Source organism: Thunnus albacares, chromosome 24 (assembly GCF_914725855.1).
Source record: "Thunnus albacares chromosome 24, fThuAlb1.1, whole genome shotgun sequence".
In the NCBI taxonomy this organism is placed as follows: Eukaryota; Metazoa; Chordata; class Actinopteri; order Scombriformes; family Scombridae; genus Thunnus; species Thunnus albacares.
The window spans coordinates 9,689,889-9,717,537 of record NC_058129.1 but is presented as its reverse complement, the minus strand read 5'-3'; the positions used below and the strand labels follow the sequence as shown (position 1 = coordinate 9,717,537).

The 27,649-nt window shown below is 37.7% G+C and overlaps 2 protein-coding genes and 1 long non-coding RNA gene across 3 annotated transcripts; 1 reads left to right on the top strand and 2 right to left on the bottom strand.

Moving 5' to 3' along the window:
• Positions 1-747: 747 nt before the first annotated feature.
• Positions 748-7,109, top strand: LOC122976025. Its single transcript, XR_006400786.1, has 3 exons — positions 748-911; positions 986-1,143; positions 6,920-7,109. It is a non-coding gene; the product is annotated as an uncharacterized LOC122976025 (long non-coding RNA).
• LOC122976021 (polyunsaturated fatty acid lipoxygenase ALOX15B-like) lies at positions 4,135-11,220 on the bottom strand. Its single transcript, XM_044344268.1, has 14 exons — positions 11,028-11,220; positions 10,440-10,641; positions 10,225-10,306; positions 9,992-10,114; positions 9,797-9,900; positions 8,713-8,879; positions 8,325-8,468; positions 7,914-8,117; positions 7,576-7,662; positions 7,192-7,361; positions 6,926-7,047; positions 6,264-6,364; positions 5,399-5,569; positions 4,135-4,653 (listed from the first exon to the last, which is right to left on the bottom strand). Exons 1-14 carry the CDS (start codon positions 11,205-11,207, stop codon positions 4,474-4,476), a joined length of 2,037 nt encoding a protein of 678 aa, XP_044200203.1. The 5' UTR covers positions 11,208-11,220; the 3' UTR covers positions 4,135-4,473.
• A 7,152-nt stretch (positions 11,221-18,372) lies between these two features.
• LOC122976022 (polyunsaturated fatty acid lipoxygenase ALOX15B-like) lies at positions 18,373-24,787 on the bottom strand. Its single transcript, XM_044344269.1, has 13 exons — positions 24,198-24,787; positions 23,977-24,058; positions 23,744-23,866; positions 23,549-23,652; positions 22,468-22,634; positions 22,097-22,237; positions 21,686-21,889; positions 21,348-21,434; positions 20,964-21,133; positions 20,698-20,819; positions 20,036-20,136; positions 19,743-19,913; positions 18,373-18,987 (listed from the first exon to the last, which is right to left on the bottom strand). Exons 1-13 carry the CDS (start codon positions 24,424-24,426, stop codon positions 18,808-18,810), a joined length of 1,881 nt encoding a protein of 626 aa, XP_044200204.1. The 5' UTR covers positions 24,427-24,787; the 3' UTR covers positions 18,373-18,807.
• Positions 24,788-27,649: the final 2,862 nt, after the last annotated feature.

The following is a 27,649-nucleotide window of genomic DNA, read 5'->3' as shown; positions in this document are numbered from 1 at the left end:
ATTACCTAGTGTCCTTCCTCCACACAAAAATGTGTTTTCCTTCTTGTTCCCTCTGTTGTTTTAGCTTCACTGTGCAGAATATTTTTATAGCCTACATGGTTATTCCTGTCATCAAATGTCTGATTTAAGTGTTCATAAGTGGGATTGCGTGTGGAAAGAAACCTTCCACAAATTAATGAAATAAAATTATTTATATCTATGTTATCTGAAGAAAAAAGTCGTTTGGATTGCAAATCCGAGGGCACAGTTTACAAATCCGTGGACATGGATTCGTAATTCGAGGGCACAGATTATGAATCTAATGGATCTTTTTTTCTCAGCTGACCCCAGGGGGTCTGTATTTTGTATTAAGGCTTCCAAAACAAACCCCTCTCCTCAGTTCAGTATACCATTTCACAACAATTAAACCATTAAAATTGGTAATGGTATAAATGAAAGCATTCACCTGTCCAGAGTTGACAGCAGAGTGTTGGCCTGAGCAGGTGAAAATCACCATGGTGACAAACTTGACCAATTTAGCCAATTCATGAGAATAAATAACATTACTTAAAGAGAACAGAATACAGCTTTAGTGCCTTCCCAAAGAAGAACAGTTTTTTAATACTTTACTTGTCTCTTATTTAATTTTTAAGGCGGTCTTCCCCATTTTCACAACTTCCTCAAATGAGTGAAACAGCGCCCCTCTGGGTTGTAACGGCTGTTGCATGTTAGCCAGTGTAAGCGGTCAAAAAGAGTATTTCACCCTTACCGACGCTTACAGAAAGGTAAACCAGGTGAAAGTTAACAACCTTTGATTAAAAATGAGCCAACTATCAAACATTTCGATGCGGGCATTGTCATGGCACGACGACAACTGTGAATGGACACGTCTCTGGAAGAAGAAACGGAACTGTGAAGCTTGAAACACTCTGGTAAGACGACAAACAATAGAAATTTAACTTAATTTAAACAGAAAACAAAGTTAAGTTAGCTTGTTTTCCACCAGCTCACCTGCCGTTTGAAACGGACAGAAGAGAGGACATGAAGGACGTCTGTCAACAAGCAAACAAAAAGACTGTCAAAACAACAAGTGCAGTGGGACATTCATTCATTCATTCATGAAACTTCATTCCTGTGAAAGACGAGAACATGGACTTCAAAAACGTGAGTCAAATACACCCTCTCTATCTTTGTGTCTGTATATTTGTCTCTTCGCTCGCTTCAGTTTCTTTCCTGCTGGTTAAATGTCCCGCCGTGGCTCTCTGTGTGTATTTAACTCTTTGCTGTGTTGTTGTTGATGGTTTGGAGCTTGTTGTTTATTATTTGTCTGGACGCTGAAGCTGTTGCGTTGTTGTTTATGGTTTGGAGCTTGTTGTTTATTGTTTGTCTGGACGCTGAAGCTGTTGTGTTGTTGTTGATGGTTTGGAGCTTGTTGTTTATTGTTTGTCTGGACGCTGAAGCTGTTGTGTTGTTGCTGCTGTCTGTGGAGCCCGCCGAGGCTTTGAATAAGTTGTGTTTGCTGGTTGTTAAATCACATGTTGCTGCTGCTGCTTGTCTGTGATTTGTGTTTGTTTGGGGCCTGTGCAGAAGCTCTGCTGGTTGGTCCTGAAAATGTCTTCATTCATGACTTGTTTTCAAGCTGTGTTGTATACATTTTAATAACTTTAGTAATTTACTATAGTATTGCAGGCCTTGAGGGATATTTTTTGCATGTCAAGCATAAATGAGGGTGTGTAAGTCATGTGTTTGATACATGCATTAATACTTTATGATGTGAACATTAAGGTTAAGGTTAAGGTTTTAGATCTGTCTGTATGTGTTTTCAGAGTTCAGAGTTGCAAAGATTAGTAAATGAATCCATTAGTCAATCGACAGAAAAATAATCAGCAACTATTTTGATAATCGATTAATTGTTTTAAAGCAAAAATGCCAAATATTTGCTGGTTCCAGTTTCCCACCTGCAAAGATTTGCTCCTTTTCTGTGTTTTTATGTGCTTGTAAATTGAATAGTTTTGGATTTTGGACTGTTGGTCAGACAAAACAAGACATTTGAAGAAGTCACCTTGGGCTGTGGAAAATTACAACAGGCATCTTTCACTTTCATCTGACATTTTATAGGCTAAACAATTAATCAACAATCAATTAATCAGTTGTTGCAGCTGAAAAGTCAGCCTGTCTAGTCAGGTGACAAAGGCAATTAAATACCAGAGACGCAGTATTTTCCTGCAGTCCAACTGCATTTAATAAAGTATACGCATATAGGCCTCCCAAGCTCCGTAGCAAGGGAGAAGCACATTGATAGACTCATACAAACATTTTATACTTTCAGCCTCCACCAAACACAACAGTCAAACAAACAACTTGTGCACAGTCATACTTTGTGTACAGACACCCGTTTCCTGTTATACAACTTTCACCTCTGGCATTTAGTTCCTCCTCTTCAACTATCACTTCTTAGAATCAGGGTCACTGTGTATCTAAAGATAACCTTTTCTGTTCCTTCTTTCCTAGATGATGAATTACTGAACTTTAAAGGTCTAGTGAAAGGGTGAGGGACACTTAGGGTTACAATAATTTGATGTTTTGTTAACTGGAACAGGTTTGTTGCTTGTCTCTTCTTAGAAATGTCACTATTGTTTCTATTAATGAATGAATTAAATAAAAAATAATCAGTTGTAAGAGGTAATCACCTGCATTTCATCCTCTAATGTCCACCGACCAGTGGGGAAAACCATGTCATCAGTGACAGGGAAGTTCTCAGGCAGGACTGTACAACGCTGGATCATCATGGGGTTGACACCGTTTAGGAACTGGTAGCCAAAAAAGGTGTCGTTCCTCCAAAACTGTTGAACACGATCTGGAAAAAGAACAAGTTTCAACCTCAAGGTGAAACACCTGCCGTTCTGTCTATCTTTGTTGCTAAGATTGTTCAAGGTGTCCACTTGCATATTTCAAATCAGATTTTCACTCAAACATGTATGGATGTATTTGAAAAGCTGACAATTTGAGTAAAGAACAAGAAAAATAAGTGAATCCTACTACTATAGTTTATTTACTTAGCCTCCAGAGCTGGTGGAAGTCTCCCAAGGAGCAACTTCTGGAAGCTAACCAATCAGAACAGAGTGGGTTCATCGGAAGGGGGGCCTTAAAGAGACAGGAGCTAAAACAGCCTATTTCAGACAGAGGCTGAACTGAGGGGCTGCACAAAGAGCCAGTATAAGATAAATAAGGAGTTTTCTGAACTGCAAATCATGCAAAGATATTCCAGCAGAGCCCCAAAATAAAAATATAGAACTGGAAATGTGCATGATACGTCCCCTTTAACCATCCCTAATGGTACAGTACCTGATATATCCGTCCGCCTGGAGCGGTACACTTGGTAAATATAATTCATACTAGTCCAGTTGTCCTTGCGGTCAGACAGTCCTTCCAGTTTCAGCCATGTTATCCTATATCACATAAACAATGGGGGGTACTATTTTAGCGTGTTTTTTCTTTTTTCTTTTTTTTATCGTTTTGATGGATAAATAATGGAAAGAATTTGAAGACTTCACCCTGTGGCTCCAGTGAATCCCATCTGAATAGTTGTGAAGGAGAAACGGACCTCAGAGGGCAGACAAAGAGGGCCATGTGCTTTTACACAGTGGGGTATTCCTTCTAAATATACATCCCAGCTGAGAGACAGTAGAGAGGAGGACATGGGTGAGTGGTGGTACGGAGGTTTAGATTTATGTCAAATCTGGGGTTGATAATGCAACAATATGTGAAAACTCAGCGTTCTCACTGATAGTGCTCCTTTCTGTGGTTTAGCTCCTTCTCCCTACTCTTCCTGCTAAGATGATGAGTGTCATCAGAATCTTTCAGAGCTGCTGCTTGTTGATTTTGTTAAAAAAAAACAACAACCCCAAAACACTGTCTAAACAAAATGTTCCTCCCCTGTATAAATCTATAGCTGACATAAATTTATGAGCAGAGTCAGTTTACTGGACTTCAACATTTATTTGTTTGCAAAAAGCAAAACCCTTCAACCAAAATCTGTATATGACGTTTTAATTGGATTAATGTTGTAGATACATTAATTGAAAAAGTTAAATTGAAATTAAACAGTGAACACAACTTGCAAAAAAGATAAATACAAATACATGAAATCACCAAATGCACAAACCACTGTTTTTTTTGTTTTTGTTTTTTTTTCTAGTTTTGTACAACTCAGAACAGACAGGCTCAAATACAGATCATGCTATTTGTATTGGTTACATGCAGCTACAAAATATTCATAGAGGTTAAAAAATACATGATTTATTGATTCTTGTGTTGACACTGAAAAGAATAAGAAAAATGGTAAAATGAAACTCATAAGTATATAGTATTAAGTTTAATTTCTTGTAAGACGCTTAAAAAGATTTTTTTTTTTTTTTTTATCATGCCTCCTTAATTGTTAACGTGAGGTTGAATTTGACCAACAGCTAATCCAGAGGTCACACCCACTGATATTCAAAGGGCCACACTATTTTCCACCACTTCCGGGTCCAGGAATGTGTATGGGATGTCCAGCTTCTTGTTTCTGGCTTTGATATCTACACTTAAACGTTCCAGGTCTTCTTGAAAAGCATGAATCCACTTGCAGGGAATCTCCTCAGTGAAATACTTCTCTGGGTAATGGCCAAGAGGGACCTGCAGATCAACAATATGTTTACAATCATTTATTTCAGCCTCATTTAAAGGCAAAAGAGGTTGAAATTTGGCTGTAATGACAAAACATTGAAACTACTGAAAACATAGGATTTAAAGTGGAAACTTTGCATGCAAAGACAACCGTCTGTCTGCTTATCTCCTTGATCATAACAGAATATACTGTAGCAACTTTCACCACTGCTCATTTTAGAAAGGTCACTGCAAGGAAGCATGTTCTTTGTTTAGTTTATCAAATGGACAATGGATCATTTGTTTGTTTCTGGCTGCTAATGTTAGTGTTAGCTAGCATAGCTAGCATTAGCAACAAAGCTAGCAGCCAAAAACAAACATAGTTAGATATTTTATAGATTGATGATATCGATAGATGTTTCTGGCTGGTCCTGGCTTCCTTGTAGCTCCTGGCTCATGTTCTACTGATGATAGTTACCCATAGCTAGTGGGGAAAATAAAAGCACTATCCTCTTCCTCTTTTGGTTGCGCAATGGTTTATGCACTTCCTTTGTGCCATAATCAAGCCTTCATTTTGTCGGGAGATCGTACCCGGTGGGAGACAGGATTGCATAGTGAATGTGAGGCTTATAGGGAACCAATCTAAACGGCGATGGTGTCAATATTCTATAGCCATTTCACTGAGCAATCAACATTTACCTTTATAATGATAAGTTATAGCAAGAAAGTTGTCTATTTCCACTTTAAATATACATTTTCAGCTGTGGACACTTACAAAGTCAGTGGACTGCCTGCTGAGGAGCCACATGGTGGCCATGCCATGAGCTGTTGTGCTGATGTTGGGGAACGTCTGCAGCATGGTCTCCTCACTCGTTGTCCCTTTTGTGGTAGGTGGAGGCTTTTGAAGGGAGACGGGAGTGTTGGGCATCCAACCACCGTAGTCATACTGCAATGAATGCATGATTGATGGCTGATTTAATAATGATTATTTGAAAGGTAACACTACAATCATGCTGGTCAGTTAATGATAGAGTGCAGGGTTCAAAGTTAATGTTTTTTTTTTCCACTTGCCTGGTCCAGCAACTTGGTCAGAAATCTACTTGCCTGAAGGCAATTTTTACTTGCCCCTATACAAATAGTTTTATTTAATAGTAGTTATCAAATAACAAAGATAACAAAGACTGAAGTTAATTGTCATGTTTAATCTTCTCTTTATTTAAGTAAATGAATCAGAACAAGGACATTGGACTGTTTCTTTCAAATAATGGAATAGACTCCCTAATCTGATGGAAAATACATTTTTTAGACTCATTTCTTCCACTCCAAGCTTACTGATTTCCCTCTTTAATGTTTCTCGTTCTCGAGAGTATTCATGGCAGTGAAAAATGACCTGATTCCTCTATTTGACAGTGCTCACATAAACCTGAGGAATGTTTGTTTCATGCGTCACACTTGCCTGATCGGGCAATCAGGCAAGCCTTATTGTTGAACTATGGAGTTATTATATTATTAGTTAAGTTAGATGCAGCATGTTTTATGTTATATTAAGGCTTCCAAAACGAACTCCTCTCCTCAGATCAGTACCATTTCACAATAATCAAGCCATTATAATTAGTCATGGTATAAATGAAAGGATTCACCTGTCCAGAGTTGACAGCAGAGTGTTGGCATGAGCAGGTGAAAATCACCATGGTGACAAACTTGACCAACTCAGAAACAGTGCGGACACTGGTGGGAATACCTTAAGATTAAAGAGAATAAATAACATTACTTATACAGAACATAATACAATTTTAGTGCCCCATTCACTCATGCTGGTTTCTCAGATGCAAAGATTTAGCCTACTGCTTGTGTTTTTTATATGCTTGTAAATGAATCATTTTGGATTTTGTTGGTCAGACAAAACAAGACATTGGAAGAGGTTAGCTTGGGCAGTGGAAAATTACAACAGGCATCTTTCACTATTATCTTTTATTAACTTATTTTATAGGTTAAACAATTAATCGATCATGAAAATAATCGTTATTTGCAGCCCTAGTAGAATTCAACCTTTTCAGTATTCAATACTGACCTGTACTATACCTGTATCAGAACTTTGTAGTACTGTATATATTTTTGTATGCAAAGAACACATGTAAGTCATGTATCTATATGTGCATTGTTTTCTTCTAAACAAATATCTGCTTTAAGTTTACTAATTGAATCAAACTTTGTTGGTAAAATGACCATTACATTGCATTACATATTTTTTCTTTACACCTACATGTATTGTTAGAATTGTCAGGTTTTTGTTTAGGTGCACCTGTGCTATCTTGGAGAAGGAATCCATGTTCAAAAATGTTCTCAATCCAGCTCTGCAGTTCAGAGTCTTCCTGGACCTCAGCATCACTCTTGTAGTAGTGTTGGAGCAGTCCCTGCACAAACCTATAAGACACATTGATACGGTTTGTGATATGACATTCTTACTTGAATAAATAATTCCAATTCAATCTCCCCAATGATAAGAATTCATCATATATTAGTGACAGACCCCACCTGTGAAACCGCAATAAAAGTCCCTGTCACTACCTGTGGATGATATCCCACAGCCTGAGTCCATCATCTCTGTAGTAGAAGTTTGGTACAGAGTCCAGTCCACGCTCAGCGATGTCATCTGGTATGCAGAGGGAGCTGTAGGTCAGTGAGGACAGTGCTCTCTTCATGATTGTGGTCATACCCTCTCCACCAGAAGCTGCAAACTAGGAAACAGCAAAATGTGTAAATATTGTTGGGAGCAAATACAGAAGGTGATATATGCCCCAGAGAGCTCAATGAACAATAGTCTAAAACATGTTTGTGTTTTCAGTATTTTCAGTTGGTCAAGATGCTCTCTTCATTAGCTTGCCTTTTTTCACGTTGCTGCGAGATGAGCTCTCTCGTCCGCACTGATGTGTACAGTTGGTGTTTTCTTACCTTTGTGAAAACTCCGTCATGCGATATCAGTAGTTGTCGGGCTAAGCTGTTGATGTGGAGAGTGTAACGAGTGTGAGGAATGAGGAGCTGAGGAAAAAATGGATATTCCTTAATATTTAGAATTGTCTGTTTTGCATAGACAGAATTTCTGACACATGTAAAATAAACACAGAAACAGCTGGCTTCAACTTGGGAAGACACAAAAAAGAGGAAATAATCGGAAGCAGGATCACAACAGCATGCATTAGATCATAGCACAACATGCCATGGTGCAGCTAAAACAGATTACACCTGGCTCATGGAAGAACACCAGAAGTTCAGTCTCTCATCTCATTTACCTTGTACAGTGGATGTACTTTGGGCACATTGCGCAGCAGTGACACTGCAAAAACTTCAGCCAGCAGGTGAGTGCGCAGCAGGTGCATGTTGAGTTGATGCATGTTGAAGTCTGCGCCTCTCACAAAAATCTTGGCTGTCAACCAGTCATACTCAGAGTCAGAAGGCAAGAAGATGGGATTGTCTTCTGCTGGCTTCTGCTTCAGCTGTAGGAAACAAAAGGGAAACATGGTTGATTCATTAAATTGATTGATTATATAATCCATAACAATGCTTTAAGAACTTTTCATGTTACAGTAGTTTATGTTTGCTTTTTAAAAAATGTTTTATATTTTAGGGATATGATGTCATGATTCCCATGTGGGTAATTAATAAATACTGAGCGAGCCAGGAGCTCTAAGCTTCCAACTCACCTGAATAGCAATGGGCATCAGCTCATCATCATCAGTTCTGTGGAGCAAGACGAGGGGAGCTGCCAGGTACTGCTTCTTGTCATGGATGACGTTTGTCTTCACTCCATCCAAAAGCTTGTAGTCACACAGGAATATGTTTCCTTTCTGTTGGAAATATCAGAATAACTGTCATCCTACACAACACCTTGGAATAATTTTAGTAAAGATGATGAATTACTGAGATCAACTATAAAGGTCTAGTGAAAGGGTGAGGGTCACTTAGGGTTACAATAATTTGATGTTTTGTTAACTGGAACAGATTTGTTTCTTGTCTCTTCTTAAAAATGTCACTATTGTTTCTATTAATGAATAATTAACTAAAAAATAATCAGTTGTCAGAGGTAATCACCTGCATTTCATCCTCTAATGTCCACCGACCAGTGGGGAAAACCATGTCATCAGTGACAGGGAAGTTCTCAGGCAGGATTGTACAACGCTGGATCATCATGGGGTTGACACCGTTTAGGAACTGGTAGCCAAAAAAGGCGTTGGTCCTCCAAAGCTGTTGAACACGGTCTGGAAAAAGAACAAATTTGAACCTCAATGTGTTACACCAAGTCACGGCTATGGAATGATATTATTTGTTGTTACTTAAATGTAATATATTACAGTTGGCAGTTTACCAGGTTTTCTGAAGGTCCTGTTTTATATAGTGTACATTGATTGTCTTCTCTAGGGATGGTTCAATAGCTGGTTCTGTTTTAGATTGCGGTCAGCAAAATACCCAGATTTGTTAAGCTCTGACGCTAACAAATCCATGTTCTCTTATTGAACCTTTTTTCTCCCCTCACTCTCTTTTATTAGCAAAGAACAATAGAAAACATACAGTTTACTGTAGGTGGCAGCTTCTCATTTGTAGCTGACTGTCGCAAATTCAACTTAATTCAATTCACTTTAATGAATTGAAGATTGAAGATTTGAAAAGGATTTGGATGAGATAAAATTGTATCGAACCCCATCGCTAATCTTCTCTGCTACATTTTATAAAGATGTGAAACACCTGCTGGTCTGTCTTTGTCTTCTTTGCTAAGATTGTTCATGTTGTCCACTCACGTATTTCGAATCAGATTTCCATTCGAAAATTTATGGATGTATTTGAGAAGCTGACATTTTGTGGAAAGGACGACAAAAATAACTGAAATCCTACTACTACAGTTTATTTACTCCTGAGGAGCAACCTCTGGAAGCTAACCGATCAGAACAGAGTGGGTTGATCAGGAGGGGGGCCTTAAAGAGACAGGAGCTAAAACAGCCTGTTTCAGACAGAGGCTGAACTGAGCTGAGGGACTGCATAAAGAGCCAGTATAAGATAAATAAGGAGCTTTCTGAACTGTCAGTCATACAAAGATATTCCAGCAGAGCCCCAAAATAGAAATGTAGACTTGTAAATGTGTATGATACATCCCCTTTAACCATCCCTAATAGTATGGTACCTGATATATCCGTCCGCCTGGAGTGGAACACTCGGTCAATTTGATTCATACTAGTCCAGTTGTCCTTGCGGTTAGACAGTCCTTCCAGTTTCAGCCATATTATCCTAGATAACATAAACAAAGGGGGTCACTATTTTAATGTTTTTTTAAATTGTTTTTACAGATAAATAAATGGAAAGAATATAAGAACTTCACCCTGTGACTGCATTGAATCCCATCTGTATATTCTTGGTGAAGGAGAAACGGACCTCAGAGGGCAGACAAAGAGGGCCATGTGCTTTTACACAGTGGGGTATTCCTTCTAAATATACATCCCAGCTGAGAGACAGTAGAGAGGAGGACATGGGTGAGTGGTGGTACGGAGGTTTAGATTTATGTCAAATCTGGGGTTGATAATGCAACAATATGTGCAAACTCAGCGTTCTCACCGATAGTGCTCCTTTCTCTGGTTTAGCTCCTTCTCCCTACTCTTCCTGCTAAGATGATGAGTGTCATCAGAGTCTTTTAGAGCTGAAGAAAAAGAGAATATACAGAACATGGGCATGAAATGACATTTCAACAGAATAACCAAGCCAAGGTTTAAAGTGATTGAAATTGTGTCGTCAGTGAGGATGGACAGAACACAAAGTGGATTTCCACAAACCAGTTGCCTCTCTGAGGTAAACCTTTCTGTCATCAATCCAGTGGTAGACAGGAAAGTTGTACGTGTCTCCCTCTGGAGAGTTGACTTGCACCCTGGCAAGGAACCAGGAGTCTTCAGAGAATGAAGGGTCATGCTGTTTGTGTAGCTCTATCATGAGCAGCTTGCCAAGGGAAGTAGAAGAGGTCACAGAGCAGATAGACACCTGGAGAAAGAGAGAGTTTAAATACATGTGAGATGATCTTTACTGGAGAAATTTTTTGGCTGAACTGACTGCTTGGTGTTCTTTGTTTTTTATGGTGGTTTGATGTTACAAAAGGCTCCCTCACAAAAGATTGAGTTTCAGAGGACTTCTCTCTTATGCATGGTAAATCAGCATTGTTGGGTCATTGGCAAAGACTGTATAACCTTGTAGCTATGGGAAAAGTCAAAAGTCATGACATGCACCCAGCAGTATCACCAGTACACCCTCATCAACAGAGACTAAACGCTGAACTGCACGGTCACAAAAGTGTTGGTAAGTGATAAACATTTAAACATATAGTATGATATACTGTAGACTTGCTGGTTCCAGTAGTAAGTAGTTTTTACCTTTGACCCTGTCTTCTTGTTTTTCTTGTTGAAGGGTGCCCACCCTTTATTGTCGCGGAGGGAGGAGTGTGTGTCTATCTGTCCACCTGTCCCAATCAGCCTGATGTAGATGTTATTGAAAGTGTTGTCGTGGTTTATGTTTTCAGTGATTACGATCACTTCATATTTATAGATTTTCATTCTGGAGTGAAATGGAAACCTGGTAGGGAATGGAAAAAATTACAGTAACCCATGTCAGCATAGATTATGTTCATTACATGTATCTCATCAAATAAAGGTTTTGAATTATTTTAATCAGGAAAAAGCTGTACAAGTTAAATCTTCATTATTTATGATTATTATTTAGTAATCTGACAGATAAGTATAATGTGAAACCAAACATCACAGAACCTCAGGCGGGACATGGAGGAAAATATTAAAGGTGGGAGGGGAAAAAATTACCTACTTGTGTGTTGTCTTGCAAAACTTTTGCAGTTTGCCGAGAACATTTTTGAGTTATCCAGAGAAGTATTTTGATTGTTTCACCAGCAGCAACAACAACAATAAGACTCCTGGCCCAAATATTTGAAATTAAAAGTGCCACAAATGTTAACAGACTGACAAAACCTACATGCACAATTTATACGTCAAAACCATTTAATATGAGTAGAAAAAAATACAGGCCCTCAAACTGAGAGTGTCCCATGTACAATACCTTTTCCACTGTGTCAGAATACCGGTCCTGACCTGTATCAACCTGTATCGTCTTGTAGCCTCTAGTTAAAATGGTGCATTTAATATTTCCAATATTTTTCTGACCCAAGTCAATAGTCCTTGCTTTAAATGAGCAGTATGTAAATAGTGGGTATTAAATACCAAATAAAAATGCTTACAGTACAGCCATATCTGGATTAGCAGCCACTCATCTGGCTTTAGTCAGTCAAGTTGGTGATGATTAATATTGAAGTTTCTACTTTTCGATTGCAATCAGTATGGTTTATATCACCCAAGTTTACTGTGTTTAAACACAAACGCCTTGCATACCAATGCAAAGTCTGTCTTTTTCCTCCAATATAAAATATTTTCTTCCATGTCCCTTCAATGGATCTGAACAATATAAACACTCATAGTAAATGCATATTATTCATAGTGTTCAAGTGTCTTGAATAAATATATGAGAGTATTATTATCATTCGAAATTATTAGCAGCAGTATATTTCTTACCTCTTTTTGTGTGATGGTGAGATTCCTTTGAGATGAGGTGTCCTCAGTGATGGCAATGAGCTTTACTTGCTCTTTTTATACATGCATTTATATGGGAGTGGTCACAGACATGTGCCATTTCCTAGAAAATGGATTTACTGACATTGAAGTTGAGACCATTGATACTCAAAAGGGAACTTAAAAATCTTTTCTTAGCAACAGAAGAGATTTCCCAGATACTCTACACTCTATTTAATTTACACAGTAGAACAGTAGGTTTTTTTCTGTGGTCAAAACATCTAGGTCACAATTTACAGCAGAAAGAAATTGAAAATTACCTTAATCCTTGATTTTTAATGCCCAAGTCACTGGGAATGCATAGACATTTGTGTAATATTTAAAAGTTAGCGGCATGGCTATAGGGATGACAGTGTTGGTTGGTCAGTCCACCAAAGTGGTGGACCAACATGTTATCTGTTTTTAGACAATGCCCAAGTCCTGTCAGGTTTGTTAGCAGTTTGTAACTGCAGCAATTTATATTAAATGTTGAGAATTAGATTAATTTTGTTTGTTGTGTAGGACACTACAGCCTTTTCTCTAATTTCTTGGATAAAACATCCTTTCTTTAATCTCAAATTGAGTAGGTGAATGAGTACATGGAGAGTGCCTCACTCCTGGACCCCAAACTGACCTCTTTGCCAAGTGGGTGTCTGTTAAGTCAACCATACACTAGAAGACTTTGAACAGACTTTGAAAAGACTTTTAAAAGACTTAAGTTTGACACCCTCTCACATCTAAAGAGAGTGTGTTATAAGTCTCTGAGTTTTTAGTAGAACTAAGAAAATGTAAATCAGTTAATTCATTCAGTTACAACTGAACAACAACAACTGTGAAGAGAAACAACAGACACTACACGCTGATTGTTCTTGTTATTAACTCATTTTCATTTAAGAACTTTTTTTTCTTTTTTTACAAATAAAAATATATTTGCGTTAATGTGTCTTAGATCAGATCAGCTACGACAGTCACATTTCAAAAGGTGTAGTCCTGCACTCGTATTTTTGTAGCTGTTTTAAGTTTAAAACAGCTACGCAGTTTATACAGCTGCCCACAGAAACCACCTTCAACCATTAATTATCTGGACACAGCACTTTCAGCTGCTGGATGTTGGAATATTTCTGTTTGATAACAGAAGATACAGTAGAAACAGCAGCAGCCTGGATAATTATATAAAGGTGAAAGTCATAGGTTTAACTCCTCCGACTGGCCTGAAATCATGTGTGAAAAAACAGTATATACGCTGCAGACACACAGCAGCTGACAGGAAGAGGACGTCATAGTATACAGAGAATTATTCACTTTTTCTGGGTGAATAAATGTTAATTTTACTTCTAAAAAGGGAAGCTGACGGGGAACGAGAATGCACACCCAAAACATGCCCACAAAGGGCAACCATTTACTGTATACTGCTGTGAGAAAGTGAGTACAATCAGCCACCGTCAGTAATCAATACAAACACACATTATTATGCTGTAAACCATTGATCAAAACAATAACTACAACCTTATCATACTTTAGCAGTTAGCTAGTGATTCTGTAGTGGTGACAAAACATTAAAAAATACAAATATTAGCGATATTGAATTAAACTGAAGGTCCCTTCACTCTTTGGGGAAAATATTACACCAAACTCCCTTTAAGAAATATGATATATTAACAATTCTTTAAATGTCCACAAAAACACATAACTCTGGAAACACAAGATAAAAGGTGTCAGGCGCTTTTTCTGGGTGAATAAATGTTAATGTGACTTCTAAAAAGGGAAGCTGAAGGGGAACAAGAATGTTGAGCTTTCGAGTTTCACCAGGAGTCATCAATTAAACCATCAAGCACATCTTTCTAGGAAGGTAGTTTAAAAAACACACACAAAGGGCAACCATTTACTGTATACTGCTGTGAGAAAGTGAGTACAATCAGCCACCATCAGTAATCAATACAAACACACATTATTATGCTGTAAACCATTGATCAAAACAATAACTACAACCTTATCATACTTTAGCAGTTAGCTAGTGATTCTGTAGTGGTGACAAAACATTAAAAAATACAAATATTAGCAATATTGAATTAAACTGAAGGTCCCTTCACTCTTTGGGGAAAATATTACACCAAACTCCCTTTAAGAAATATGATATATTAACAATTCTTTAAATGTCCACAAAAACACATAACTCTGGAAACACAAGATAAAAGGCGTCATATGTCGACAGTCTTCTTGTCAGTTTGGTATTAATATAATCTATCAAGATAAACTGTATTTCTGTACGAACATTATTTTGTTTTTTTTGTCGCCTCAACTCACTATCAGCCTCCGTTGGTCAGCAGCGCTGTTTTAGTGGGAGAAGACTGTGGGAATGAGAGGTGAACTGTTACAAAAGTGAAATTTCTCACTAAAATACGCGCTGGTTGGTAGATCAGATACACGCCGAATTAAACACCAAGTCACAACATTACAGTAACTACCCAGTTTACTGCTTCCCATTTGCTGCTGGAGAGAGTGCTCCCTTGTTGGTTGCCAATATTCACATCATTGAACTTCACTATTTGCATGAGCCGAGACTAAAAATATGTAGTGATAATATGATAATATTATACATGTTTGATTTTATCTGAACATCAAGACAAGAAAAAGACTAACTTAAGAAAGCTCACACTAAGTTTTTTTGACCACCTTATACCAAATGATCAAGATGACAGGAGCATGTATTGATATTTTATGATGTGAACATAAGGTTTTAGATCTGTGTGTGTGTGTGTTTGCAGAGTTTAGATCTGCAAAGATTTGTCAATAAATTGATTAGTCGTTCGACAGAAAAATAATCGGCAACTATTTGATAACTGATTAATCCTTTTAGTCATTCTTAAAGCAAAAATGCCAAATATTTGCTGGTTCCAGTTTCCCACCTGCAAAGATTTGCTCCTTTTCTGTGTTTTTATGTGCTTGTAAATTGAATAGTTTTGGATTTTGGACTGTTGGTCAGACAAAACAAGACATTTGAAGAGGTCACCTTGGGCTGTGGAAAATTACAACAGGCATCTTTCACTTTCATCTTACATTTTATAGGCTAAACAATTAATCAACAATCAATTAATAAATTTTTGCAGCTGAAAAGTCAGCCTGTCTAGTCAGGTGACAAAGGCAATTAAATACCAGAGATGCAGTATTTTCCTGCAGTCCAACTGGATTTAATAAAGTATATGCATATAGGCCTCCCAAGCTCCGTAGCAAGGGAGAAGCACATTGATAGACTCATACAAACATTTTATACTTTCAGCCTCCGCCCAACGCAACCATCACACAAACACCTTGTTTGCAGTCATACTTTGTGTACAGAAACCGGTTTCCTCAAAGATAATTAATAATACTTCCATATGTGGCGTCATGCCCGTCTTGGACAACTTCCAGTTCTTGCATTTAGTTCCCCTTCCTCAACTATCACTTCTTAGAATCAGGGTCACTGTGTATCTAAAGATAACCTTTTCTGTTCCTTCTTTCCTAACAAACTAGACATTGCCTACACGAACAAGGTGTGAGATGTCTTGGTGACATGTCCGGGTGAGACATCTTGCTTAAAAAGAGAATAATGTGATTACAACATATAGGCTAAAGGCCAATAGACAGAGTCAAGACTGAGTCATGTTCTTTAAGGACATAAATTGATCAGTTGAAATACATTTCTATACTAGATTAATAATCATCAAAACATTATTATAATAATAGTCTTTTCTCCAACAGTACACTTCTGATTATGATTTCCTACACACAATAATGAAAATAATCATTATTTGTAGTCCTAGTAGAATTCAATCTTTTCAGTATTCAATACTGATCTGTACTGTACCTGTATCAGAACTTTGTAGTACAGTAGGCTATATATTTTAGTATGCTGAGAAAATGCATAAGAAATGTGTCTTAGTCATGCATTGGATTTTTTTCTGAACAAATACCTGCTTAAAGTTTACTAATTGAATCAAACTTTGTTGGTAAAATTACCTTTATGTTGCATTACATATTAGTTCTTTATACCCACATGTATTGTTATAATGGTCTGGTTTTTGTTTAGGTGCACCTGTACTATCAAATCTATCTTCTCCTATCGGACCTTTTTTTCTCCCTCTCACTCTCTTTTATTAGCAAAGAACAATAGAAAATATACAGTATACTGTAGGTGGCAGCTTCTCAGTTGTAGTCAACTGTAGCAAATTCATGCCTTGGGGAGAAGAAATGAATTGAAAAGAAAATGACAGTAACTCATGTCAACACAGATTACGTTCATTACATGTATATGTCAAAACCATTTAATATGAGTAGGAAAAAAATACAGGCCCTCAAATTGTTAGTGTCTTATGTACAATTCCTTTTCCATTGTGTCAGAAAACTGGTCCTGACCTGCACTGTGTCCTCTTGTAGCCTCTAGTTAAAATGGTGTATGTAATATTTCCAATAGTTTTCTGACCCAAGTTAATAGTCTGTGCTTTAAATGAGTGGTATGAAAATGGCGGGTATTAAATAGCAAATAAAAATACTCACAGTACAGCCATTTTTATATTTGTAGCCACTCATCTGGCCTTAGTCAGTCAAGTTGGTAACGATTAAGCCACAAAGGTCTTGGGCATGTGGGAAATTTTTTGTTAAAGACCACAAAAAAGGGAACAGTTAAATAAACAATTACATTGGACAGTGGAAAAAAACATGTATCAATGAATCCACAAAACATATTGTTGAGTTTGTTCCAGTGACAGATTTTTAGTAATTTGCGTTATTTCATATTTCAAAGTGATTTTGAGTTTTTTGTTTTTTTTTTACTACTTCCTGGAAGTTATAGTTTCACCTCAGCTCCCTATTGCCCCTTCCCAAACTGATTTCACTTCCTATAAATGCATTATGTCCCCAAAACAATCAACATGTGTTGTAAAATTAAAAATGGTAAATTCTTGAATTGATGATGTGACTGATTGAGATCAATCAAATGAATTTAGTTTATTAGATTTTCAGTTCAATATAAAAGTGATTATTTGACTTCTTGTGAGAGCTGTGCTCTCTAGCTGCCTATATTAAACCCTCTGCTCACAGCTTAAGTGTCATATTTGACTGGAATCTTGGCTTGAAGAGCAGGTGAAGAGAGTCAACAGATAACTTTTTGTTTTCTGTTGCTAAGAACCATCTCTGAAACAAAATCTTTCCTGTCATTCAGTGGTATGGAGAAACCAGCTTCACAGAGGTGATGTAAGGTCTGCACAGCCGCAGAGAGAGAGAGTAGGACTTGATTTGGCTGACCATTTAGAGAGAGAGGAGCCGCTGAACTGAGAGCGCTGTCATCTGGTGCTTGTTGCTCATGCTGGAAACTACTGTAAGACACCACCTTTACTCTAAACTGAGATGAGTCAAATGATGTCATGACATACTTCTGTCCATTAAACAATGCTTACATAGAATAAAAAACTTGGAAAATGGTGAATCACATTTTCATAGAGTCAAACAAACTAATACATACATACAAACATACATAATCATTGAGGACACTGCTCCTATAAGGAAAGGGTGCCATCTTGTGGCAGAATCATGGAACAAAGCCTGCATGCTCTTCACAGTTGCCCTCCATTCAAAACTCTTGTTGTTACTTCACTTGGATGTGTGACCTTCACTATGCAGAATGATGAATCTGCAGAGTTTGAAACGAGAAGATTGTTTCACATACATCTGTTGATGGGGGAAAGTTTCTCTTTGCTCACTGTGAATCAGAGTTTAAGATGTGTAGGTACGAGCATGATTTTGTGACATCTCAGCTCGTCTGAAAGTCACACACTTTACAGTGAAGTAGGAGACGTCTGGTGTCCAGCAGCTTTATATTCCGGATTTTCTTCAAGAAGGCTGTTTGTTGAAATGTTCTTCTTTTATGGGTTCAAGTTCAGAAGACAGCTTGCGCCTTGTTTAGCTCAGTGTTTTTGTGGCAATAAATATGACATGATGATGTGTCAGGACCATGGACAACGTCACAGGAGAGAAGTGAAACTGACATAAATTTTTGAGCAGTTGGTTTATTTGACTTCAACATTTATTTGAAAAATGTGAAACTCTTAAACCAAAATCTGTATCTGTGACATTTTAATAAGATTTTTGTTGTAGATATTGAAAAAGTTAAATTGAAATTAGACAGTGAACACAACTTGCAAAAAAGATAAATACAAATACATGAAATCACCAAATGCACAAACCACTATTTTTTTTGTTTTTGTTTTTTTCTAGTTTTCTACAACTCAGAACAGACAGGCTCATATACAGATCATGCTATTTGTATTGGTTACATGCAGTTACAAAATATTCATAGAGGTTGGTCTAAAAAATACATGAATTATTGATTCTTGTGTTGACATTGAAAAGAATAAGAAAAATGGTAAAATGAAACTCATAAGTATTAAGTTTAATTACTTGTAAGACGCTTAAAAAGATTTATTTTTTTTTCATCATGCCTCCTTCAATTGTTAATGTGAGGTTGAATTTGACCAACAGGTAATCCAGAGGTCACACCCTCTGATATTCAAAGGGCCACACTATTTTCCACCACTTCCGGGTCCAGGAATGTGTATGGGATGTCCAGCTTCTTGTTTCTGGCTTTGATATCTACACTTAAACGTTCCAGGTCTTCTTGAAAAGCATGAATCCACTTGCAGGGAATCTCCTCAGTGAAATACTTCTCTGGGTAATGGCCAAGAGGGACCTGCAGATCAACAATATGTTTACAATCATTTATTTCAGCCTCATTTAAAGGCAAAAGAGGTTGAAATTTGGCTGTAATGACAAAACATTGAAACTACTGAAAACATAGGATTTAAAGTGGAAACAGACAACTTTGCATGCAAAGACAACCGTCTGTCTGCTTATCAACTCCTTGATCATAACAGAATATACTGTAGCAACTTTCACCACTGCTCATTTTAGAAAGGTCACTGCAAGAAAGCATGTTCTTTGTTTAGTTTATCAAATGGACAATGGATCATTTGTTTGTTTCTGGCTGCTAATGTTAGTGTTAGCTAGCATAGCTAGCATTAGCAACAACGCTAGCAGCCAAAAACAAACATAGTTAGATATTTTATAGATTGATGATATCGATAGATGTTTCTGGCTGGTCCTGGCTTCCTTGTAGCTCCTGGCTCATGTTCTACTGATGATAGTTACCCATAGCTAGTGGGGAAAATAAAAGCACTATCCTCTTCCTCTTTTGGTTGCGCAATGGTTTATGCACTTCCTTTGTGCCATAATCAAGCCTTCATTTTCTCGAGAGATCGTACCCGGTGGGAGACAGGATTGCATAGTGAATGTGAGGCTTATAGGGAACCAATCTAAACGGCGATGGTGTCAATATTCTATAGCCATTTCACTGAGCAATCAACATTTACCTTTATAATGATAAGTTATAGCAAGAAAGTTGTCTATTTCCACTTTAAATATACATTTTTAGCTGTGGACACTTACAAAGTCAGTGGACTGCCTGCTGAGGAGCCACATGGTGGCCATGCCCTGAGCTGTTGTGCTGATGTTGGGGAACGTCTGCAGCATGGTCTCCTCACTCGTTGTCCCTTTTGTGGTAGGTGGAGGCTTTTGAAGGGAGACGGGAGTGTTGGGCATCCAACCACCGTAGTCATACTGCAATGAATGCATGATGATGGCTGATTTAATAATGATTATTTGAAAGGTAACACTACAATCATGCTGGTCAGTTAATGATAGAGTGTATAATTAGTCATGGTATAAATGAAAGGATTCACCTGTCCAGAGTTGACAGCAGAGTGTTGGCATGAGCAGGTGAAAATCACCATGGTGACAAACTTGACCAACTCAGCCACAGTGCAGAAACTGTTGGGAATTCCTGAAGATTCATGAGAATAAATAACATTACTTATACAGAACATAATACAATTTTAGTGCCCCATTCACTCATGCTGGTTTCTCAGATGCAAAGATTTAGCCTACTGCTTGTGTTTTTTATATGCTTGTAAATGAATCATTTTGGATTTTGTTGGTCAGACAAAACAAGACATTTGAAGAGGTTAGCTTGGGCAGTGGAAAATTACAACAGGCATCTTTCACTATTATCTTTTATTAACTTATTTTATAGGTTAAACAATTACTCGATCATGAAAATAATCGTTATTTGCAGCCCTAGTAGAATTCAACCTTTTCAGTATTCAATACTGACCTGTACTATACCTGTATCAGAACTTTGTAGTACTGTATATATTTTTGTATGCAAAGAACACGTGTAAGTCATGTATCTATATGTGCATTGTTTTCTTCTAAACAAATATCTGCTTTAAGTTTACTAATTGAATCAAACTTTGTTGGTAAAATGACCATTACATTGCATTACATATTTTTTCTTTACACCTACATGTATTGTTATAATAATCAGGTTTTTGTTTAAGTGCACCTGTGCTGTCTTGGAGAAGGAATCCATGTTCAAAAATGTTCTCAATCCAGCTCTGCAGTTCAGAGTCTTCCTGGACCTCAGCATCACTCTTGTAGTAGTGTTGGAGCAGTCCCTGCACAAACCTATAAGACACATTGATACGGTTTGTGATATGACATTCTTACTTGAATAAATAATTCCAATTCAATCTCCCCAATGATAAGAATTCATCATATATAAGTGACAGACCCCACCTGTGAAACCACAATAAAAGTCCCTGTCACTACCTGTGGATGATATCCCACAGCCTGAGTCCATCATCTCTGTAGTAGAAGTTTGGTACAGAGTCCAGTCCACGCTCAGCGATGTCATCTGGTATGCAGAGGGAGCTGTAGGTCAGTGAGGACAGTGCTCTCTTCATGATTGTGATCATACCCTCTCCACCAGAAGCTGTAAACTAGGAAACAGCAAAATGTGTAAATATTGTTGGGAGCAAATACAGAAGGTGATATATGCCCCAGAGAGCTCAATGAACAATAGTCTAAAACATGCTTGTGTTTTCAGTATTTTCAGTTGGTCAAGATGCTCTCTTCATTAGCTTGACTTTTTTCACGTTGCTGTGAGATGAGCTCTCTCGTCCGCACTGATGTGTACAGTTGGTGTTTTCTTACCTTTGTGAAAACTCCGTCATGCGATATCAGTTGTTGTCGGGCTAAGATGTTGATGTGGAGAGTGTAACGAGTGTGAGGAATGAGGAGCTGAGGAAAAAATGGATATTCCTTAATATTTAGAATTGTCTGTTTTGCATAGACAGAATTTTTGACACATGCAAAATAAACACAAAAACAGCTGGCTTCAACTTGGGAAGACACAAAAAAGAGGAAATAATTGGAAGCAGGAGCACAACAGCATGCATTAGATCATAGCACAACATGCCATGGTGCAGCTAAAACAGATTACACCTGGCTCATAGAAAAACACCAGAAGTTCAGTCTCTCATCTCATTTACCTTGTACAGTGGATGTACTTTGGGCACATTGCGCAGCAGTGACACTGCAAAAACTTCAGCCAGCAGGTGAGTGCGCAGCAGGTGCATGTTGAGTTGATGCATGTTGAAGTCTGCGCTTCTCACAAAAATCTTGGCTGTCAACCAGTCATACTCAGAGTCAGAAGGCAAGAAGATGGGATTGTCTTCTGCTGGCTTCTGCTTCAGCTATAGGAAACAAAAGGGAAACATGGTTGATTCATTAAATTGATTGATTATATAATCCATAACAATGCTTTAAGAACTTTTCATGTTACAGTAGTTTATGTTTGCTTTTTAAAAAATGTTTTATATTTTAGGGATATGATGTCATGATTCCCATGTGGGTAATTAATAAATACTGAGCGAGCCAGGAGCTCTAAGCTTCCAACTCACCTGAATAGCAATGGGCATCAGCTCATCATCAGTTCTGTGGAGCAAGACAAGGGGAGCTGCCAGGTACTGCTTCTTGTCATGGATGACGTTTGTCTTCACTCCATCCAAAAGCTTGTAGTCACACAGGAATATGTTTCCTTTCTGTTGGAAATATCAGAATAACTCTCATCCTACACAACACCTTGGAATAATTTTAGTAAAGATGATGAATTACTGAGATCAACTATAAAGGTCTAGTGAAACGGTGAGGGTCAATTAGGGTTACAGTAATTTGATGTTTTGTTAACTGCTTATCTCTTCTTAAAAATGTCACTATTGTTTCTATTAATGAATAATTAAATAAAAAATAATCAGTTGTCAGAGGTAATCACCTGCATTTCATCCTCTAATGTCCACCGACCAGTGGGGAAAACCATGTCATCAGTGACAGGGAAGTTCTCAGGCAGGACTGTACAACGCTGGATCATCATGGGGTTGAAACCATTTAGGAACTGGTAGCCAAAAAAGGCGTCGGTCCTCCAAAGCTGTTGAACACGGTCTGGAAAAAGAACAAATTTGAACCTCAAGGTGTTACACCAAGTCACGGCTATGGAATGATATTATTTGTTGTTACTTAAATGTAATATATTACAGTTGGCAGTTTACCAGGTTTTCTGAAGGTCCTGTTTTATATAGTGTACATTGATTGTCTTCTCTAGGGATGGTTCAATAGCCGGTTCTGTTTTGGATTGCGGTCAGCAAAATACCCAGATTTGTTAAGCTCTGACGCTAACAAATACATCTTCTCTTATTGAACCTTTTTTCTCCCCTCACTCTCTTTTATTATCAACGAACAATAGAAAACATACAGTTTACTGTAGGTGGCAGCTTCTCATTTGTAGCTGACTGTCGCAAATTCAACTTAATTCAATTCACTTTAATGAATTGAAGATTGAAGATTTGAAAAGGATTTGGATGAGATAAAATTCTATCGAACATCGCTAATCTTCTCTGCTACATTTTATAAAGATGTGAAACTCCTGCTGGTCTGTCTTTGTCTTCTTTGCTAAGATTGTTCATGTTGTCCACTCACATATTTCGAATCAGATTTCCATTCGAAAATTTATGGATGTATTTGAGAAGCTGACATTTTGTGGAAAGGACGACAAAAATAACTGAAATCCTACTACTACAGTTTATTTACTCCTGAGGAGCAACCTCTGGAAGCTAACCGATCAGAACAGAGTGGGTTGATCAGGAGGGGGGCCTTAAAGAGACAGGAGCTAAAACAGCCTGTTTCAGACAGAGGCTGAACTGAGCTGAGGGACTGCATAAAGAGCCAGTATAAGATAAATAAGGAGCTTTCTGAACTGTCAGTCATACAAAGATATTCCAGCAGAGCCCCAAAATAGAAATGTAGACTTGTAAATGTGTATGATACATCCCCTTTAACCATCCCTAATAGTATGGTACCTGATATATCCGTCCGCCTGGAGTGGAACACTCGGTCAATTTGATTCATACTAGTCCAGTTGTCCTTGCGGTTAGACAGTCCTTCCAGTTTCAGCCATATTATCCTAGATAACATAAACAAAGGGGGTCACTATTTTAATGTTTTTTTTAATTGTTTTTACAGATAAATAAATGGAAAGAATATAAGAACTTCACCCTGTGACTGCATTGAATCCCATCTGTATACACTTGGTGAAGGAGAAACGGACCTCACAGGGCAGACAAAGAGGGCTATGTGCTTTTACACAGTGGGGTATTCCTTCTAAATATACATCCCAGCTGAGAGACAGTAGAGAGGAGGACATGGGTGAGTGGTGGTACGGAGGTTTAGATTTATGTCAAATCTGGGGTTGATAATGCAACAATATGTGCAAACTCAGCGTTCTCACCGATAGTGCTCCTTTCTCTGGTTTAGCTCCTTCTCCCTACTCTTCCTGCTAAGATGATGAGTGTCATCAGAGTCTTTTAGAGCTGAAGAAAAAGAGAATATACAGAATATGGGCATGAAATGACTGCAACATTTCAACAGAATAACCAAGCCAAGGTTTAAAGTGATTGAAATTGTGCTGTCAGTGAGGATGTACAGAACACAAAGTGGATTTCCACAAACCAGTTGCCTCTCTGAGGTAAACCTTTCTGTCATCAATCCAGTGGTAGACAGGAAAGTTGTACGTGTCTCCCTCTGGAGAGTTGACTTGCACCCTGGCAAGGAACCAGGAGTCTTCAGATAATGAAGGGTCATGCTGTTTGTGTAGCTCTATCATGAGCAGCTTGCCAAGGGAAGTAGAAGAGGACACAGAGCAGATAGACACCTGGAGAAAGAGAGAGTTTAAATACATGTGAGATGATCTTTACTGGAGAAATTTTTTCGGTTGAACTGACTGCTTGGTGTTCTTTGTTTTTTATGGCGGTTTGATGTTACAGAAGGCTCCCTCACAAAAGATTGAGTTTCAGAGGACTTCTCTCTTATGCATGGTAAATCAGCATTGTTGGGTCATTGGCAAAGACTGTATAACCTTGTAGCTATGGGAAAAGTCAAAAGTCATGACATGCACCCAGCAGTATCACCAGTACACCCTCATCAACAGAGACTAAACACTAAACTGCACGGTCACAAAAGTGTTGGTAAGTGATAAACATTTAAACATATAGTATGATATACTGTAGACTTGCTGGTTCCAGTAGTAAGTAGTTTTTACCTTTGACCCTGTCTTCTTGTTTTTCTTGTTGAAGGGTGCCCACTCTGTATTGTCGCGGAGGGAGGAGTGTGTGTCTATCTGTCCACCTGTCCCAATCAGCCTGATGTAGATGTTGTTGAAAGTGTTGTCATGGTTTATGTTTTCAGTGATTACAATCACTTCATATTTATAGATTTTCATTCTGGAGTGAAATGGAAACCTGGTAGGGAATGGAAAAAATTACAGTAACCCATGTCAGCACAGATTATGTTCATTACATGTATCTCATCAAATAAAGGTTTTGAATTATTTTAATCAGGAAAAAGCTGTACAAGTTAAATCTTCATTATTTATGATTATTATTTAGTAATCTGACAGATAAGTATAATGTGCAGTGAAACCAAACATCACAGAACCTCAGGCGGGACATGGAGGAAAATATTAAAGGTGGGAGGGGAAAAAATTACCTACTTGTGTGTTGTCTTGCAAAACTTTTGCAGTTTGCCGAGAACATTTTTGAGTTATCCAGAGAAGTATTTTGATTGTTTCACCAGCAGCAACAACAACAATAAGACTCGTGGCCCAAATATTTGAAATTAAAAGTGCCACAAATGTTAACAGACTGACAAAACCTACATGCACAATTTATACGTCAAAACCATTTAATATGAGTAGAAAAAAATACAGGCCCTCAAACTGAGAGTGTCCCATGTACAATACCTTTTCCACTGTGTCAGAATACCGGTCCTGACCTGTATCAACCTGTATCGTCTTGTAGCCTCTAGTTAAAATGGTGCATTTAATATTTCCAATATTTTTCTGACCCAAGTCAATAGTCCTTGCTTTAAATGAGCAGTATGTAAATAGTGGGTATTAAATACCAAATAAAAATGCTTACAGTACAGCCATATCTGGATTAGCAGCCACTCATCTGGCTTTAGTCAGTCAAGTTGGTGATGATTAATATTGAAGTTTCTACTTTTCGATTGCAATCAGTATGGTTTATATCACCCAAGTTTACTGTGTTTAAACACAAACGCCTTGCATACCAATGCAAAGTCTGTCTTTTTCCTCCAATATAAAATGTTTTCTTCCATGTCCCTTCAATGGATCTGAACAATATAAACACTCATAGTAAATGTATGTTATTCATAGTGTTCAAGTGTCTTGAATAAATATATGAGAGTATTATTATCATTCGAAATTATTAGCAGCAGTATATTTCTTACCTCTTTTTGTGTGATGGTGAGATTCCTTTGAGATGAGGTGTCTTCAGTGATGGCAATGAGCTTTACTTGCTCTTTTTATACATGCATTTATATGGGAGTGGTCACAGACATGTGCCATTTCCTAGAAAATGGATTTACTACCATTGAAGTTGAGACCATTGATACTCAAAAGGGAACTTAAAAATCTTTTCTTAGCAACAGAAGAGATTTCCCAGATACTCTACACTCTATTTAATTTACACAGTAGAACAGTAGGTTTTTTTTCTGTGGTCAAAACATCTAGGTCACAATTTACAGCAGAAAGAAATTGAAAATTACCTTAATCCTTGATTTTTAATGCCCAAGTCACTGGGAATGCATAGACATTTGTGTAATATTTAAAAGTTAGCGGCATGGCTATAGGGATGACAGTGTTGGTTGGTCAGTCCACCAAAGTGGTGGACCAACATGTTATCTGTTTTTAGACAATACCCAAGTCCTGTCAGGTTTGTTAGCAGTTTGTAACTGCAGCAATTTATATTAAATGTTGAGAATTAGATTAGTTTTGTTTGTTGTGTAGGACACTACAGCCTTTTCTCTAATTTCTTGGATAAAACAACCTTTCTTTAATCTCAAATTGAGTAGGTGAATGAGTACATGGAGAGTGCCTCACTCCTGGACCCCAAACTGACCTCTTTGCCAAGTGGGTGTCTGTTAAGTCAACCATACACTAGAAGACTTTGAACAGACTTTGAAAAGACTTTTAAAAGACTAAAGTTTGACACCCTCTCACATCTAAAGAGAGTGTGTTATAAGTCTCTGAGTTTTTAGTCATAAACTCAGATTTTGCAAAGACTGGGGATCTTGCAGGGTCACTATTTGCAAAACTACAACTAGATTCCTTTTGAGATTATTTCCCATCCTGCTTCTGGTGGAAATTTACAAGATGAAAAACTGTTCATGTAACTTGTAAAAAGGGAAGCTGAAGGAAACGAGAATGCTGAGCTTTCAAGCTTTCATCACGAGTTATTAATAAAACCATCAAGCACATCTTTTTAAGAAAGTACTCTAGCAAAACTGTCATGGTTTTATTCAGACATTGAAAATTTGTCTGTGTGAGTGGAATCGTTTGAAAAGTTGTTCTAAAAAGGGAAGCTGACGGAGAACGAGAATGCTTTAAAAACACACCCACAAAGGGCAACCATTTACTGTATACTGCTGTGAGAAACTGAGTACATTATACGTCGAATTAAACACCAATCAATGGAGCAGAAACAGAGGCCACTTTTGGTCACAGCTGCCTTTGTGTGTGCAGTGGTTTGTTCTGAAAAAACAGCCAAAAAGAAAATGTAAATCAATTAATTCATTCAGTTATAACTGAACAACAACAACTGTGAAGAGAAACAACAGACACTACATGCCGATTGTTCCTGTTATTAACTCATTTTCATTTAACGTTTTTTTTGGTTTTTTTTTACAAATAAAAATATATTTGGGTTAACGTTTCTTAGATAATATCAACTAAGACAATCACATTTCAGACAGTGTCATCCTGTAATTGTATTTTTACACCTTTAAAACAGCTTCACAGTTTATACAGCTGCCTACAGAAACCACCTTCAACCATTAACTGGACACAGCACCTTCAACTGCTGGATGTTGGAGTATTTCTGTTT

Coding starts and splice junctions, on each gene's coding strand:
- LOC122976021 (XM_044344268.1), bottom strand. CDS start 11,207: ATGAAAATCTATAAATATGAAGTGATCGTAATCACTGAAAACATAAAC. Junction 9,901..9,991: donor GGATTCAATGCAGTCACAGG/GTGAAGTTCTTA, acceptor TATGTTATCTAG/GATAATATGGCTGAAACTGG. Junction 5,570..6,263: donor CTGCTGTCAACTCTGGACAG/GTGAATCCTTTC, acceptor CATTCATTGCAG/TATGACTACGGTGGTTGGAT.
- LOC122976022 (XM_044344269.1), bottom strand. CDS start 24,426: ATGTATTTAAACTCTCTCTTTCTCCAGGTGTCTATCTGCTCTGTGTCC. Junction 24,059..24,197: donor TTACCTCAGAGAGGCAACTG/GTTTGTGGAAAT, acceptor CTTTTTCTTCAG/CTCTAAAAGACTCTGATGAC. Junction 23,867..23,976: donor CAGAGAAAGGAGCACTATCG/GTGAGAACGCTG, acceptor ACTGTCTCTCAG/CTGGGATGTATATTTAGAAG.